Source organism: Athene cunicularia, assembly GCF_003259725.1.
Source record: "Athene cunicularia isolate RWA chromosome 13 unlocalized genomic scaffold, athCun1 chr13_part1, whole genome shotgun sequence".
NCBI lineage: Eukaryota > Metazoa > Chordata > Aves > Strigiformes > Strigidae > Athene > Athene cunicularia.
The window spans coordinates 13430360-13448316 of record NW_020799117.1 but is presented as its reverse complement, the minus strand read 5'-3'; the positions used below and the strand labels follow the sequence as shown (position 1 = coordinate 13448316).

Here is a 17957-nt window from a genome sequence, read left to right as displayed (position 1 = left end):
ACAAGGTCCTGCACATGGGTTGGGGCAATCCCAAGCACAAATCCAGGCTGGGTGAGGAGTAAATTGAGAGCAGCCCCAAGGAGAAGGACTTGGGAGTATCAGGGGATGGAAAACTGACTATGAGCCAGCAATGTGCATTCACAGCCTAGAAAGCCAACTGTGTCCTGGGCTGCATCAGGACAAGTGTGGGCAGCAGGGTGAGGGAGGGGATTCTCCAAATCCACTCTGCTCTTGTGAGACCCCCCTGCAGTGCTGTGTCCAGCTCTGGGGCACCAACATCAGAAGGACTCGGACCTGCTTGACTGAGTTCAGAGGAGGCCTCATGATGGCCAGATGATCAGGGGCTGGAACACTTCCCTTATGGGGACACAATGGGAATGTTGGGGTTGTTCAGCCTGGAGAAGGCTATGGGGGAGACCTTATAGTGGCCTGTAGTACTTAAAGGGAGCTACAAGAAGGATGGGGAGGAACTCTTGATCAGCGAGTGTAGGGATAGGACGAGCGGTAATGGTTTTAAACTAAAAGAGGGCAGATTTAATTTAGATGTAAGGAAGAAATTCTTCCCTGTGAGGGTGGTGAGAGACTGGCACAGGCTGCCCAGAGAAGCTGTGGCTGCCCCCTCCCTGGCAGGGTTCACAGCCAGGTTGGACGGGGCTGTGAGCAACCTGGGCTGGTGGAAGGTGTCCCTGCCTGTGGCAGGGGGATGGGACTAGATGATCTTTAAGGTCCCTTCCAACTCAAACCATACTAGTATTCTAAGAATGGTTTTAAGGTAGCAAAATTCTGATACATATGCAAAGTCATTCTTTGGGAGTGATTTAGTGACAAACATTCACTTAAATGAAGCCCACTGTTAGCATTTTTGGAATTTATCTCACAGGATTTCTATGCACGGAAACAGATTTTAGTCAATCAGAAAAATGAGTAGGTCACTAAAAGGAAAAGCAAAATTTTCTGAAACACATTGCCTATGCCCGTACTTGGGCCACAATTTCTAGATAAAACACTAGCCTAACAGACCTGGTATCTCATGTATGACTTAAAATAAGAGTTTAACAGGAATTATCCTTTCACTGGTCAATGTTACTGCCAGAGTATCAGAACAAGTGATGTTGCTACAATGTGATGGTAAGTTCTGCTCATGGATGAATGGACTGGTATCCAACTGAAATTAGGGAGAGATGGATTCCTCACAGCTGATTTTAGTCTAAGAGGTACAGACATCTTATTTGAAAAAAAAAAAAGAAAGAAAAAAATGCTTTTTCTGTATGTATCTCTTTTACCTATTGCCCCTTTTCTTCCCCTACAACCCATCAACACTTCCAACTTTCCATATTCCTCCTTCTTCCACTTTGCCATCTACATATTAAATGATTCGTACCATGTTTTGAATAGACATTAAATGGCATTCATATTCTGGGGCTGTGCCTACTTGGAACACAGATGTTTGCTTTTGTATTTTCCAGTAACACAGCAAGCAACAGACAGATCTAAATGGGGGACTGTTCACTGGTGTGTCACAGAAACAGTTATCTATGTCCACTTGCACTAATCATAACAATAATCCCAATCTATAAACAACTGACTGACAGAGCCTGGGCTCTGCTTTCATTCAAGCTCCTATTCCATTCTGCTTGTATGCCCTGCTTTGAACTGAACTGTAGAAGTCATAAGGTAGCTTGGTTTTCACTTTACTGCAAGGTAGTTTGACCTTTTGTGGAGAATGAGTGGTTCCTAAATGTATAAGTATAAGGTGAATCTTAGCAATTTTTATCTGTAATATTATGTTATCAGGTGGGTCAAATTCTGCTCTGGATCATTCAAGCATGAATCAGGAATTATTGTATTGAGGTGATGGAGTTAATAGTAGGCAGAACAGATGTAGCATATGGTCTGCGGATGATGTTCAGTACTAAACCTATTTGGAATGTAGAGGTAGTAAAATCACTGTGATCATCTGAATAGGCACTTGAAAAAGTGTAATGCTTGTCATTATTTATAATATTTATTAAATCTAATTCCTATAGAAGGAGGATTGTTATAGGAGAAGGATTATCTCAATGTGATTTCATCTCAAATTGGAGACAAGAATATCTGGAGTCAGTGTTAGTGAACTCCCTCAGAGATTGGGGAGCGCACTAACTAACTTTGAGGCCAGTTTAAGTCTATTTCTATCAATGGAGTGCTGTTAGTAGCTTCTCGTTACCTAAAATATCCTGTTCCAATATTTGGGAAGGACCAGTGAATTTTACTGTCTCAGTAAAGCCACATTTTTTTTGTCATGCTCTTCACCTACTGAGGAGATGGTTTAGAGTTGATGTAAGTCGTTAAGAAAGTCCCTGAATAGTTCTTCACACTGTCTTTAACACCCTTGTGTGCCAATCCAGCAAGTCAGGGTCAAGACTATTTTCTTGTATACTACACCAGATATGGAATTCTAAGTCCAAATTTATCTCAGATGTGTAACGAAGATGTTTCTCAGTGTGGCAGCTGACTGTAGACCAGACTTGCTTGACCCCAGAACCACAACTCATGTTTTTCATTGAAATTCATTGCTAAACCAAGAGGAGGAGGCAGTGAGAGAAAACCATTTAGTTTCTTATTACAGTTGAGTTCTGAACAGCAAGCACAATAATTTGTCTTCTATATTTAAACTTTTGACAAAGTTTACCTACAATGACATCATGAAACTTTAGCAAAACACAGAGAGGAAAACAGGAATGAATAGCCTATTTTGCATGGTTCATACAGCCAATCACTCAAATAGTAAGGACTGTTTTACAAGCAGCAAGAGCAACAAGAAGCCTGAGGTATGGCACGCTGTCATAATGAAATAAAGTGTTTTGTTAAGTTACTGAATCCTGATTCAGAGAAGTACTCTTGCACTCCTGTGGAAAGTTAGTCCCATCAGGTAATTAAACTTGTCACTGTGTGTGACTACACAGTGACACAGAACAGATTGCAAGATCACTGTTTAATGTAAGATATCATAAAACTGGACTAGACAGACTGGTATGTATATGAGCTAGTAAGGTATAGCCTGGCTTCTGTTAAGCTGTTGCAGCTCAGCTATCTGATCCCCTAGAAAGCTCCCAAAGCAGTCTCATATTGCCTATAAAGGTGCTGCTCTCCCACAACTCTCGTCAATATCACCAGAATTTGCTTATGCTCAGAATATCTCAGGAGACTGTCAGCAAATTGCTTGGCTTCCATATTTTAAAAAATACAGCATATATAACCTTGGAGTAAATGGAATTCTTTCTCTGCTTTTTCTGATTTGTATATGGATGCTAACTGTGATTTATGAATGTGCTTTGTTCTTATGCTTCCTTTCCTCAAGAGGTTTCTGTAATTCATATTTGTAAAATTCTCCACTATTCTCTGTTCCTTTGTACTGCAAATACATATTCTCACTATCTGTTTATGACCTAGCAAGAACATGAGTATCTTATGTATGCACTCAGATACTGGCTAACTTTAAACAAATTAATATCTGTAGATCCTTACTTATCTCTCTTTTACTCACTTATGTCTCTTTTTCCTGCGGGCAATGCAGTAAAAAGAGGTTTGTGAGAATTAACTCTGAAAGTTTAGACCAAAAAAAAGTGTTATTCCCCCTTTTCTTTATAATTTATTGGATTAAGGATATTGAACTTTGCTGACATCACAAAACGCACACAAAAAAACAGAAACAAAAAACCACCTAGGACCAAAACTCAGTGTCTGTACAAGGCAGAATGCTAAATTAAATATATAACATTCTTTTTTCCTGCCTATCTCATTAGTAGGTACAGTTTGAGTAATTTCAATTTTTATATACACATAAAATCACCTGCTAGTGACTTAGCTCCCAAAGAGAGAGCTAAGCATTGTTTAGCTTCTGCATTCAACAGGGTGATCTGTAAAAACTCTGCTTAGCTACTGAACAATCTATATGCAGCATTGTGCAGCAGGAAAGTTCAACGCATTATGTAAGATCTTCTTTTGGGCATGCAGTAAGGTACCTCAGTCTTTACAGTCCCGTGCAGTTTATGTATCCATCTCATGCCAGAGATTCATTAAAACCTATAATTTAGACATGTCTTTGTCTATCTCATCTGTGGGATCTGATTCAAAAAATGTGTATTGCAAACATCTACAACAGTGTTCTGCATAATTAAAAGCTGAATATAGTTTAGAAGTCATTAATAGTCCTAGCTTTAGGCATCTCTTGAGAAATTTTGTTTCCTTTCCTAGAAATATTTTGAGGAATAGCATGCAAATTTATTTTCTTTGTTCTTTACCCTAGTAGAAAGGTTAAATCACGCTAAATTACTCATTTGGAACATAGGAAAGCTTTGTTCAAATTCTTTCTCAACCTTCAGGGATTGAAATTCACCTCTCTCATCATCAGGTGAAGGTGGTTAGGGGGAAAGGTTGTTACCTTATTACTTCAAAGCTGTTTTACTTTGCATGGAAAATCTAAAAAGCCATTAAAGGCAGAAAGCATAACTTTGAAAAATATACCATGCCCCTTGTGTTAGAATTGCTGTCATATAAAACAGGAAGCACTAAGGAGAGCAGAGACTGGAACCCTAGTCATTCGCTTTTCAATGTGAATGTACTGTGGTACAGTCTCTTCCTAACATTTATATGTAGCGTATCAGAAAAATCATATAATTAGCACAGAGCCTTTGTCAAAATATATGCTTCTTGAGCAGATCTAAATGTTCAAAGTCACATACGTCTCTGAAATTTATCACTGTCAATCCAGAACAATCACTGTGTCTACACTTTGCTGAATTTCTGCAGCATATAGAAACTACTTTGGGTGTCTACATGAGACAGAATTATACAATCAGCAACAGAGGGGCTTGTTTGGGGTTTTTTTCTATAATTTAACTTATTTTCTTTTGTCCTCACTGTCTCTCTGCAGAAAAGGTGCTGAGATTAAACATCATTGTTGAATTAAAAATTGTCTAAATCCAATTAATCTTGAATTTTTCTATTTTGGTGTGTGATATCAGCTATTTCTAAACCTTCCTTACTGACCTGCATTGGCTTTGTCAATCAGACAAATATTTAACTCGGGCAGAACCAAATAATCAGCATCTACTCTTCTTGTTGGTGTGACAAAAAGTCAATATAATTGAAAGTTGTTGTTTGTTTTTAATACTCTACTTCATAATCTGCAGTTGTGGAGAAGCGGGATGGTTTCCCTAATTCGATTGAAAGTGTCATGTTCTCAGACAAGACTTTAATGCATGTAGCTTTGTCTAGGATGATCTCATAAATGGGTTTTGATAATCCAAAAAGAAGTGCTCTCCTTTCAGTTATACTAGGATGCTCATTAAACGTAATATATTCTGACATAATTATAGAAAACTAAAATCTGTATACCGACATGACATACGGCTGCTCTGCAGTTGGGCATGGTTGTTAAAGAGAATCCTTTTCTGCCCAAACCATGTTATTATATTTTGAAACACAGGTACAAGGCTGTTTGTAGGGAGAAGGAAGCTCTCCCAGCAGCATTTCACTGCTCTGTGCTGTTTCTGTTAAACTAACTGGTCTTTTAGATCATAACTGTAATCAAGCTACCACCCTGTAACAATCTTCTGCCTTTTACATATAGTCTCTCACATTCTTTTTATCCATGGTGTGTACTCCCTGACCATCTCACAGAGCGTGACTTCAAATGCTGCACTCCAGACAGTATCACCAATTCCCCTTCCCCTGCAACTTCCATTATTGGGATATTCCTGGACAAAGGAAGCCATAATGATGTAACGATATGACTGATATAGAAAATACACATTTGAAATGCATTGAAAAGCTAAATGCTATAATGTTTTTTATATGTATGTATACATATAATGTTTGGTTTTGACATACTAGAACAAGCTTGTTCACCATATGAATAAAGACAGGTTTCTTTTAGGGTCCAGATGACTACTCAGCTTGTTGCCATCATATTTTGGAGTGGAACACCCATAGTTTTGTATTTCACACAGGGATTGCCTGCAGCTGACAAAGACAGCAAGCCAAATTCTGCTCTCAGTCAACTGAGGGAAACAGAGTGGCTTTCCTGGAACCTGAACAGGCATGCTGGGCTGTCATCAGTTAACTGAGCACATAGTCGGACCATTGTCTCTCTTACAAAAACCAGTGTAGTCCAATGACTTAAGCAGAATTTCTCCTACTTTCATTAGTACAGTAGAGAAGAATTTGGTCTTCTGCCACCTTTCTTTTCTGAGCATACAGCTTTTTTGGCTACAGTATAAAACTCCATGAAAAAAAGTTTTCTTAATTTGAATAGAGCAAGATTTTAAATAACATTAACTAGATTGAAGGGGGAAGAAGGCTTTCTGATAGTATTTTGAAGATTTTTTTTTTTTTCAGGAAATATAGTTAATTTGGAATTAAAAAAACCTGAATATATTCTGTAAATATTTTTATCTTGATGAGTTTCGGACCTCAATCAAGCATCAAAAGCTTCTAACTGGCTGTTCTGTAACCCCTTTGAATTTTCATTTATACCAGAACTGTCTCCCTTATGCAAAGCAGGAGAATGGGTCTCCTGGCATACAGAAAGTAGTAGTTCAGACAGCCTAAGACTATTCCTACCACAATGTTCTGTAGCCACTCTTCAGCCAATTTAAAATAATCCATTATTAAAAACATACAGTCTATGTTGTTACTCTTAATGTTGCTACTGGTAGCAGTTTAATTGGCCAATTGTACAGCCATGAAAATTTTCAAGTACATCTCACTTTTTCACTTTTGTTTTTACAAATGAACTCCCCAAAACTAAGTAAACTTTTAGAATCTTAAAAAATTTTCTCAATGTAAAAGTACCATCTGACTGGTATAAATGTAGAAGACATTTTTGACACACTGTTCACTACTCTTCATCCTTTTATATAGCTAAAATACCGCCAACTTTCATGCACTTAAAATCTCAAATAAAAATACTAGCATTACAAGTGGATGAAAAACTTTACTATCCTATCTGAAAAAGCAAAAAGAAATGAAAAGGAAATCACATACTAGAAAAGACAAGGTACCAAAGTGCAGGGTATGAGAGAGGGGAAAGATTCTAATTTTATTTTTTTTTAATCAAATAACATAGTTTAAAAAATTTTATAATGTACAAGACATGGATTCTAACAGATTTATTTTCCTAGTGAATTAGAAAGCAAATTTTAAGAAAAGAGGCAGAGTAAATAAGGAGAAAAGGCAAAAAGAAGAGCAAGAGAGTTAAGATAAATTACTCAAGGTGTAAAGGATATGAATTAGGTATTGTAGCAACGAAAAAAAAGAAAAATTTGGAAAGCAAAGTGATGGAAAAATGTAGAGGGAAATTAATGGAACAAGTTGGGAGTATGGGGCAACAAAATGGAAATTAGGACCTCAGAAAAGTTCCTAAATCTACATTAGGAAAGAAGTATTATGCTGTGTGCCTTATTTAAGCATAAATGCCCTGAGACTGGTAATGTAGCTATAGAAGTACAAAACTCAGTAGAGGATGATAATCCTGTGGAAACCGGTCATATACTCATGCAATCAGCCTGTGCTAACTATACTGTTAGCATTCAAATTAGGTAGTTCAGGTCTGTTTCTGCTGAAATTGTGTCACTGACGGCAGTACATCCATCTATGTGACAACATACAATCGTTCTTTCCCCTTTACCTTCACCACACGGAAAAAGAAAAAAAAAATCTTCTTCAAATCTGTTATCCTGTAATTACTCCTTACTCCCAGAATGCCTTTCTGGAATGGGACCTTTTAAATCCAATAGTTAATTCTTCTAGAAGCCATTTTGACTATACCATCTTTACTTCAATTGTAAGTACCCTTCATTTTTATGATATTGATTTTGCTTTTTCTATTACTGCAGAAGTGCAGTCTCATAGAGAACTGGTACTAGAAAGGTACTGGACTTACAGGGCTTGAAAATTACTGTCTTGGATAACAGAGTTTTGAGCAAGATCAGGACTGTAGAATTCTGTGGACACTGTGAGCTGTTTTAGAGACTGAGTTTATCTTGGGACCTTGGTGTTACAGGGTTTACTACTCTTATAAATCTGTACGTTGTGAGGAATGAGGAAGGTATGTCTTCAGTTTGGCTCTGTGCTTGTTTGTGGATGAAGCCCTTGGAAGTCTTTTAATTTCTTTTTTTTTTATTAATTTGTTCAACAGCAATTTTGTAGTTTGTGTTTAGCTTGGTCTGCAATGATCATGACCATGTAAATCTCACCCACAAGTACTGGAGGAGCCACAATCATCAGGAGTATGTTCTAAGATATATGGGCATATGCAGAGGGATATTTTTTGAAACAGTTGTCTTCTAGAGATTGGGGAGGGGAGGGAGGTGGTGACGGTGGCTTTGTAGCACCTGCTGTGAATTCACTAGCAGTAGCACATGCAAACAGACCAAATTGTTTTCATATCACTCAGCAGGGACTTCAATGAAAAAAAAGTAGTTTTCTTTTTCCCCCTTTGAAACCTCCCTATGATTAACTCAAACTTGAATAAGGAAGTGTGTGTAGGGAAGATCAGAGCTATTGTTCCTCCATTATGTAGCAGCTATCAATATTTTCCTCATGCTCCATAAAGATCTCTTTAGCTTTTTTTCTGATAGCTTGCCCTCAAAAAGAAGTCAATAAAAGAATAACAATGAAGCTTTAGTACATTTTAAAGTTCCTTCAGTCTTAACAGTATTTTCTTATTTTACACTATTTTACTGTTGCAATCTTCTGCCCATTCAGTCCAGAGTACTTCTCAAATATCATGGAGTTGGGGAGTGGGGGAAGTATGTCCTAAATATTGGCAAGAGCATATCCTCTTTTCCTATCATTGTTTTTGGTAAGGTTTAAATATAATTATAAAAGTTTACTAGTTAAAATAAATGTAGGTATGAAATTGCAAATACTGCCAAAATTAAATCAGCCTTTCTGTTGTGACTTCAAAATCAGTGTAATATTCTACAAACATTTGCTTCCAAGCTTCTTTTAAATTTTTTGGATGGACTTTCTTTTGTATTTTCTTTACATAACTGTGGTTCAAAAAACAAACAAAAATGCTGTGGATCTGAGTTAAAATGTATAAAGGTTTGTTCCTTTTTCATTTATATATTTAGTGAAAATAAAATGCAATTATTTTATTATAACTTATAATGTCTTCAGGTTTTTTTCAATATTAATAAAACTGTAAGCAAAACACAATATGGCTTACAAGCACAATGCTTCCCAGTTGCAGTGGAAAACATTTGTTGATTAGCTTCAAGAGGACCAGAAGCAAGATGCTGTTGAGCTTTCATTTTGCTATTATATGGAACTTCTCAATTAGAGAGTTTGACATTTTGAATGTACCTAATGTTTAACTGCTGTTTATAAGCAAATGTGAAAAATTACTATATGGTGGGTAAGGTGTGGCCCTGATATTCAGTTACTCTTAGATTGACTTCCTAATTCAACTACAGTCAAAGGTCTTGCAGAAGGTCATTCAGATGCTGTTATTCCTCTGAGAATGGGAAATGTGGTGGTAGTAAAACTGATTTTGAAAACAGGAGGGCTATAGTGATAAATATATTAACATATGTTGTGAGACAGCATTCATTACTTAGCCCAAATGCAAGGAATAATATTTACAAGCAATTCTGACATACTTTTTATGATACTGGAAAGCCTTCCTATCTTTTGCATGTAGTAAAAATTATCCTTAATCTTTACATTTATGTTTTTTCCCCAAGCTTCCACCAACACAGATTTTTATGAAAGTAACAGATGCGAAGTTTATGTAAAGGCTAATTCCTCTTCTTCCAGATGACCCACTTATGGTATGTACCAGTGTACTACACTGATCCCATAATCATCTGGCCAATGCACATGTTCATTCCATTGTACGGTGTCCTACAGATCCTGCAAACTTACTGAGAGAACCACAGCTGCCTGACCACACTGCCTACAGCACTGCTCAAGAGAAGTATTATGGGTAACAGTCTAATGGCTTTCCTTAAGTATCTTACCAAATAAACATCTCTCTCGTAAATCATATCTCAATTTAAATAAACAGTATGAATAAATGAAGTCTTTTCATTTTGTGAAATAAGAATAATGTCTTTGATAAACAGACATGACCTGGTTACATAATCTGTTTCAGGTTAAGATCACTTTAATATTGTTTTGCATTTGCTACTTCAGCTGCCTCTTCCTATATGATACTTATTATCAGAAAAGCAAGCAATTACCGAGACAATCTCGTCCTCTGCCGGTACAGTTGCTGCTGATAGTGCTGCTGCCAGTGCTGCTGCCCTGGCTGCCTTCCTCATCGCTCTCTGAGTCTGAAGATTGGTAAAGTAGTTGACAGCTGCAAACTCAATAAGTGCAGAGAAGACAAAGGCAAAGCACACAGCTATGAACCAATCCATGGCGGTAGCATAGGACACCTTGGGCAAAGAATGGCGTGCGCTGATGCTTAAAGTGGTCATTGTTAGAACTGTAGTGATTCCTTGAAAATAAGAGAAAGAAAATGGGGGCATTAGAACTTTGCTTCAACCCTGCTACTCTTAATTTCATACATATTAAAAAAAAAAAAAGCCACCTTTTTGGTTTTAGCTGTCATCCTATGTACCAGCTAATCAACAAGATTGCTAAGTATTTGGTATTCTTAAATAATTCACACATACTGGCTTCAGTACCTAAAGACTCTGAACAAAACTTCTTAATACACTGAACAGACTGAAGGTTAAGATTACTACATACTACATGGTGCAGCTGGTTAGAATTGTGATAAATATGGGTGTAAGACAATTCAGGCTCAAACTATGAAAGACGCTTTACTTGAGGAGTTAGCAAGTGGAATGTTTGGCAGAAATCCAGATAAACATACTGTCATTTCTCAACAGCAATCCTCTCTTTCTCCTGTTGTTGCACAAGACAGATCATGGCTTACAGAACCCTCACTGAATCAAATTCTGCATTAAAATCAGTGGTAGGCTACGATCCAAATATTTCAAGTAATAAGAGTTTGGTCCTCTGTGGTGTTGTCTTTAATCACTGGATACATTAAGATTCACTAACTGTATCTTAATTTGAAAGTGCCCAAATATGGAAGGACAGAAAAGCTGCTTCTCTAGAGCTGCTCATCTATTTTCACAGAACAAATCTGGTTGTGTAGTTCATGGGCACCATAGTGGTTTTTACATTAATTCATGAATTTATTCTTTCGGGTTTGGAGTGTACAGCATTAATAATGTAGGAAATATACTTACTTCCCACTGCTGCCCGATACAAGCAAAGACTGCAAGAACGAACTCATTCATTAACATATAAGCCTTTGTGACTCACATTTACTTATAATTATGCCTGCTAGAATGTGAAAACTGCAGGTATTTAAAGACTGTAAGGTGGAGAATACCTTCTTCTGCTCTTTTCTGCAGTTGGGAAAGGGTAGGTGGGAAAGTAAAAGATGTTATAATGTCATGTTGTGATGATGAATCAATATGCTCTGAATGATGCTCAGTGGAGAGGATGCAGTGTCATTGCATACTGCAGCATCAAGACAGGGTGACTCGGTTATTTTCAGATTTTTTTTTTGCAACTCTTTCACATGATGTAGCTTGCCAGCTGTCTGAGGTTAACTACGTCCCAATGTCATTATTTAACATGTTTTAATGAAATGCAAATAGGAAATAGTATAAAAATATGTAGGATCTCTACTTCTCCCAAATCTGCCATATTCATTTTATAATATGAATACAAGTATGCTGAGATATATTTCAATTTCAAAGGTCCAGAATGAACATTTCAATATGATATGTATTAGATTAGAATCTGTCCATGTGCTAGTTAGTAATAAAAATGATATATTCTGTGTCTGAATAAAAACTTACTGCAGCAGGAATTTAAACTTAGGAATAGGACTCCTATTCTATTACAGATATAGATAAGACTTCTCTCAATGCGGAGTGAATATTGATGAAATGCTCTGCAATGTGGAAAACTACTTTATCAAATTGAATGCCAAATTACAGTTGGTAAACTGTGTAACTGATGATTGTTTACCCTTGTCTTTCCACTTTGAACACTTCTTGGTAAGTTTTGAAGAATCTGTTACATAATACAAATACTGAAATATGTTATCTTTTCTTATTAAAAATGAAACAACAAAAAAACCCAAACACCTTTCCTTATCTGAGACTTCATAGTAAAGTTTAATGACTAGATATTAATTTAGAATTCCCAGGGTGACCTGCTGGGAAGGTAGAAGCTGACTACTATCTTTCTGCAAAATAACAGATGAACTTTTTGCCGGGAATGAAACAGACTAGATATAAGCACATAAAAATGTGAAATAATAGCCATTGCTATATGGATACAGAGCATACTTAAAATTAGGCCTCTGATAACCATGTTTCTTATTCTAAGTCATTTCTGATAATGCCATGCTTCATAAAACTTCACACATATATATGTATATGCATAGTGACGTACATAACACACGTAAAATAAGGAATTTCATACTAGCAATCTGCTTTTCTTTCCAGTGACACAATTATAAAGAATACAAAAGTGCCTCTTCAAGTATTTCTGTCTCCCATTTTTCACTTGCAGGTCTGTAAAGAGTAGGTACTTATGACCATTAATTTTATCTTTGCAAATGTTCAGAGTATTTATTGTAATATTACCAGCAAATGATATCTGGCATCTATTTTGGAGGTAAACAGAGTTGCTAAATGAATTTGTCCTGAGAAACTGGTTTGGGCATACCATTGTTATTCTTCTACTATTAATTTCTCTTTTCTCAAACTTACAGTTTGGAAACATAGAAGAAAACCTTAAAATTTATAATTAAATTATTTGCAATATGATGCAGAAAGGAGACTTGCTTCTCCATTTTAAACCTTTTTTTACTAGGGCTTGGAAGTATTTTATGTTATAAGGAATTTGCCCTCTTTTCCTTAGATGACAGTATTCAGAATCCATGGAATTTTGAATTAGTAAGGACTATAAGTTCAAACTGTGCCTGTGAGAAATAAGAATAGAGTAAGAATTGAAATATTCTTTTAAAATGCCAACATGTCTGATTTTCCACAATACTGAGAAAGATGTTTATTTTACTATTTTTATAAAATATTTTCTGTTTCTAATTCTGTATGACATTTAAGAGTTGTTATTCCAGGGTTTGGGGTATCTGTGTAATTATTACTGAATCAGCTAAAGACCTAAATTACTTCAAGCATATAGAACTGAATTCCACTGCCCCCTACACAGGAAATAAGTTTTACTCAAAATGTCGAGGATGTAACTGTATAGTCCAGAGATGCATATAAAGCCAAATCAGGTAGCATCATACTTGGTGTACAAACCTCTTATATATATTATATGCTTCAATTGCAATAAACATCCTTGAAAATCTATTGCCTCATACTTTAATATTTGTAAGCACTTAAAAGAAATCCCCATTGCCAGAAAATAATACTTTTAAGTGCCTAATGATGCCAAACTGCATCCCAAATCCCAGTGGGGATTTCAAGAACAGAAGTGTTGATCTTCCTTCAGAGGCACATGAGGAAGCTGTATTCACTTAGCATTCCTGAAAATTTGTAATGCTTTTATGAATACCACTCCATGTACGTAGGAAATGCCAATTGACTGAAATCAAATTATACAAATTCTGTAGCCTGCTTACTACAATTATAGACTGATTTTGAATTATGAAACTTGCATTATTTATGCTTAGGGAACATATAGCTGCCTTTTGTTAGTGACGACAAGTCCCACAAAGGGAATGTTCCATATAGAAATACTGGGTTAAGAAAAAGTACAGATGCAAAATGGCTATGTATGGGCAATGGATTCATGAAGTTTTTGACAAGTTTTATTATTTTTCCTTAGTATTTTAATGATTGTTTTTCTAGAAACAATTCAGTCAGTGAAAGTTTACCCCTTAACAAGTGCAGTTACAGAGCTTATCAGTGCTGAAGTGGGAGGTGTGTGTAAAATTTAATAGCAAAGCATGCACTAAAAATTAAGGAGACAAAACTCACAGCTTTGGAAGCATTAATTCAAAGCACTGGAAAGAAAAAAAGGCCTTGCTGTGCAATATGGACACACCTTTCACATTACAACTCCAACCTGTTCTATTGACAGGATTCATCTCATCTATCTCTATCCATCTAAGGTCCTTGCTAGCTGTTTAGAAACCTTTTTAGACAAGGGGAAGAGAGCACTTCAGAATGAGCGTTAGATGAGGTACCTTATGTCAGAGATAAATTCCATCCCATGTGATTTTTTTCTTTTAAAGCTTTAACTCATATTGGTTTCACAAGACAATAAATCAATAGTAAAATTCCTATTTAAAAAACGGAGAGATTGACATTTACTCTGAAATTGTCCCTTCCTGCATATGAAAAAATATTGAGGGGTAGAAAAACATCACAAACAAGTCTGGCTAACCAAACATTCTGAGTAAAGAATTTTGACCCTTGTAAGCAGATTGAATATTATTTGGTTTAATTTTAGTATTTACTTCTGTTCACTGAAACCTACTAGCTGTCTTTTCCAGTCCCCGCTGGATTACAGTAGCTGTTTGATACAGTGGATTCAATAAGTGAATGAAGTGAATAATAAAAGAACAAAACATGAATACCAGCCACGGTTCTTGCTGGAACAGATTCTTTGTTGATCCAAAACACAACTTGAGACAGGACTACAGTCATGATGCATGGAATGTATGTCTGAATGAGATAGTAGCCTATTTTCCTTTGAAGATGGAAATAGAGCAGCTGAAGTGAATATTCACCTAAAACAAACAAGTTATGAAAGTAATGAATGAATGGTATATGTGATGCTAAGCTGTTCAAAGACCTTAATGCAGCATACCAAAAACTGTTCTGGCTGGAACAGACTCCTTGTTAATCCAGAAAGACACCTGAGAAAGAATGACTGTCATAATGCATGGAGTATATATCTGTATCATGAAGTAGCCCATCTTCCTTTGCAAATGGAAATAAACGGTCATGATTACATATTCACCTGTTAAGAGACAAGTATGTCAGCACATTTTAGCAACAAATGAGTAAACATTATTGGCTTAAACCCTACATGCTGTGTTCTGAGGAAAGCACTTACAGGCATCCTAGTGCATAATAAAAATAAGCTGATTAAAAAAAGGTAAAGTGACCACATGGAAACAGAGGAGAATAATATTAATTTCATGTATTGTTTTTACTGGGGCAGGGAGACAGGGGGAATTCTTAAGAAATGCATGAAAAATTGTATGCTTAAAGGGACTGTACTGAAAAGCTATCTTCTAAGAGACAACGGTTAGATTATTTGCAAGGGCTTTAGCTTTTAAAATGGCAAAAGATAATTAAACTAATTTGATTCTATATGAAAAAAAACGCAATTTATTTTCAAGATATATTTTATAATGTCAATAGTTCCTACATGGCTACATCTTACCTGTGTTAGATTTAATTGTTTCACTAGATACAGTTTGTCCTATGAGGTCATACTGGAGGAGACTGGAAGACTCCTGTGGTACTTCTACCGAATGCAGGGGTCCTTTTTTCCATGTGTAAATTATTTCACTTTTTGGATAAGCATCTGAGTAACAGAGGGGAAAAAATACTATTATTAATTATGTAATAATATTAATTTTGTATAAGCAATTGAAAAAATAAGTAGCATGATCCATTTTGTGGCTCAAATGCCCATAGAAACATGTATCCTGTTCCAGCAAGTTCCTAACCTCATTAATGACAAAATGCAAAAAAAGCAACATGAGAATGGCTGAGGTGGGACCTGATAGGCACTAACTTTTGTTTCTTAATTTGCTATAAAACACATACATTGATTATCACAGACCAATTAAATGTTTTCAAAATTGATTACCACAGATCGACTAAATATTTGCAAAACTAGAAGTAATACAGTAAATGTACCACAGCTTTTATGCCTTGTTGACTATTAGATGTGAAAGAATAATAAACAATAAAATATGCTTCAACAGTCACTCTTCAGAAAATAAATCCATGTTCTTATGAATGGTCTGGGTCTCAGCAGAGAAAGTAAGATTCTAGTATAAAAAAAAGCTACACCATTAAGTAGTGTCCTAGGATCTCAATTCTGATCTCACATACATGTAGACCAAATGTATTACTATAAAAACTGAAAGATACAGAAAAACTTACAGCTTCCAAACTTCAATGGACAAGCATGTCCATCCATAGGGAAGTTCACCAACCGCATAGGACAATCAGCATTAATGGTTAGTCTAGAATACATTATAGTAGATGACAGTGAAAAAAAATTATATGCAGGAATACTGCTGAAAGAATCAAAAATAAAGGTCAACCAAAAGCAGAATAGTCTCTCACCTCATTGTGTAAAGAACAGTTCCATTCTGCATAATTCTGAAAAGTTTGTTAGGAGTTGTCATATTATGAGCAATTGATTTTTTTCCATTTCTAAAAAATGTGTCTGGTGTCCAAATTTTACTGACCATTAAATTGTTCAATTTCAAAATTTCAGTTGGCCCAGTAAACTTTAACCTCTCATCAGTCCATGTCTGCCGAAAGAAGACATCCATTGTGTATTCCTATGGAAAATAAATACATGGTTGACTTACGTGTGGGAGCCAGCAGTCCCAAGTATATACAGTAACTCCATGAAAGAACCTAACACACGTCAGTGGCATTTAATTTACTGCTTAAACCTTAATCCTATTACCATTAAGTAGTTACTAAAAAAAAAAGTCTATGAAAACATATCCTATTTTCCCATTATTTAAAGAGTAGTTACAAATTAATCAGTGAACAGATAATTTGATATGCATAAGGAAAAAAAACCCTCATTGTCCTCTCAGAGATAATAAATTAATTCAAAGTGATTGAGGTCTAGGAAATACAAATGTCTAATTTAGTATCCTTTCAAACTGCAAAATCAAACTATCAATGTTTAATTGCCAGGAACAAAAAGACATGCTCAGTGCCTCTTCGGCAGCTTACTTTGGATATTCACAAAGAAAGGACTGATTTGAGTGAATCACATCACAGTAGGATTATGGTGTCAAGTCAATATTAATCTAAATTATTTTTGTTAAGGATTCTTTGTAATATTCTCGCAAGACTTCTTTCAAGGAGTTCTCGACAGAAGTTGCTTAGGAAATGGAACTAACCCTTGGCAAGAGGCAAATTTTGTAAGGCGGCAAGGTTATACATTCTCTTAGATTGACTGATGCAGAAAGGTGGAAAAACTTTTGGTTGTAACTTGGGGCCCAGAGCTCCTTGTCTGCAAACTGGGCTGCAGGGTCAGGTGGGCAGGTATCAGAGGAAGTGTACAAGGGCAAAAATTGTGACCAAAGTAAATTTCCATAATGAGAACGGAAATACCATCCTGACTCCGATGGCGTAATGTTTACCTGGGGCTGCTGCTGTTATTGACCGAGTTCACCCAAGCCTGCAGCCACCTGAATTTGGGGGCACTGTGCATGGCAAGGGGCGGCTGTCTCAGAAATGGCACCATTCCCCCGCAGCTGCTCATGAGGTGTTCTTCTACTCACAGCCTTCCTGCAAACGTGTGTTGGGCCACAGGTGCTGCTTACAGTCTTCCCACCGAGGCTAAAGAGGCTCCCCTGACCATCCATGCCCCCCCCCTCCCCGAGGCTAGCGGGCCTGGGCCACCAGTTGCCCAGGAGGGCTCTGCTGGGAAATAGCTATATGCGGCTGCAGCCAAACTGCTCTGTGGGGCCCTAGAGATTGTCAGGAAGATTAAGCCTCGTAATCTGCTTTAATGACGATCGACTCGGATGTCACCGTAATGAATCCGGGAAATGGAGGGCAGGGGTGGCAAGCGGGGCCCTTACCATCTCCACGTCGGACACCGGCCCGAAGCTGGTCACGTAGATGTCCGTTTTGACTTCGGTGACGGCGCCTGCGGGACACGGAGCTGAGCTGGGACTGTCTCTT

General features: G+C 36.8%; 1 protein-coding gene across 1 annotated transcript in view; it reads right to left on the bottom strand.

Annotated features, from left to right (window-relative positions):
• Positions 1-17957, bottom strand: part of GABRA6 (gamma-aminobutyric acid type A receptor alpha6 subunit) — a 110121-nt gene that overhangs the window by 12592 nt on the left and 79572 nt on the right. The window contains exons 2-8 of the mRNA XM_026858551.1: positions 17855-17954; positions 16368-16588; positions 16182-16264; positions 15451-15594; positions 14869-15021; positions 14636-14788; positions 10233-10492 (exon numbers count right to left, since the gene is read on the bottom strand). Coding sequence (XP_026714352.1) covers positions 10233-10492; positions 14636-14788; positions 14869-15021; positions 15451-15594; positions 16182-16264; positions 16368-16588; positions 17855-17954 — 1114 coding nt within the window. The remainder of the gene's footprint in view (positions 1-10232; positions 10493-14635; positions 14789-14868; positions 15022-15450; positions 15595-16181; positions 16265-16367; positions 16589-17854; positions 17955-17957) is intronic.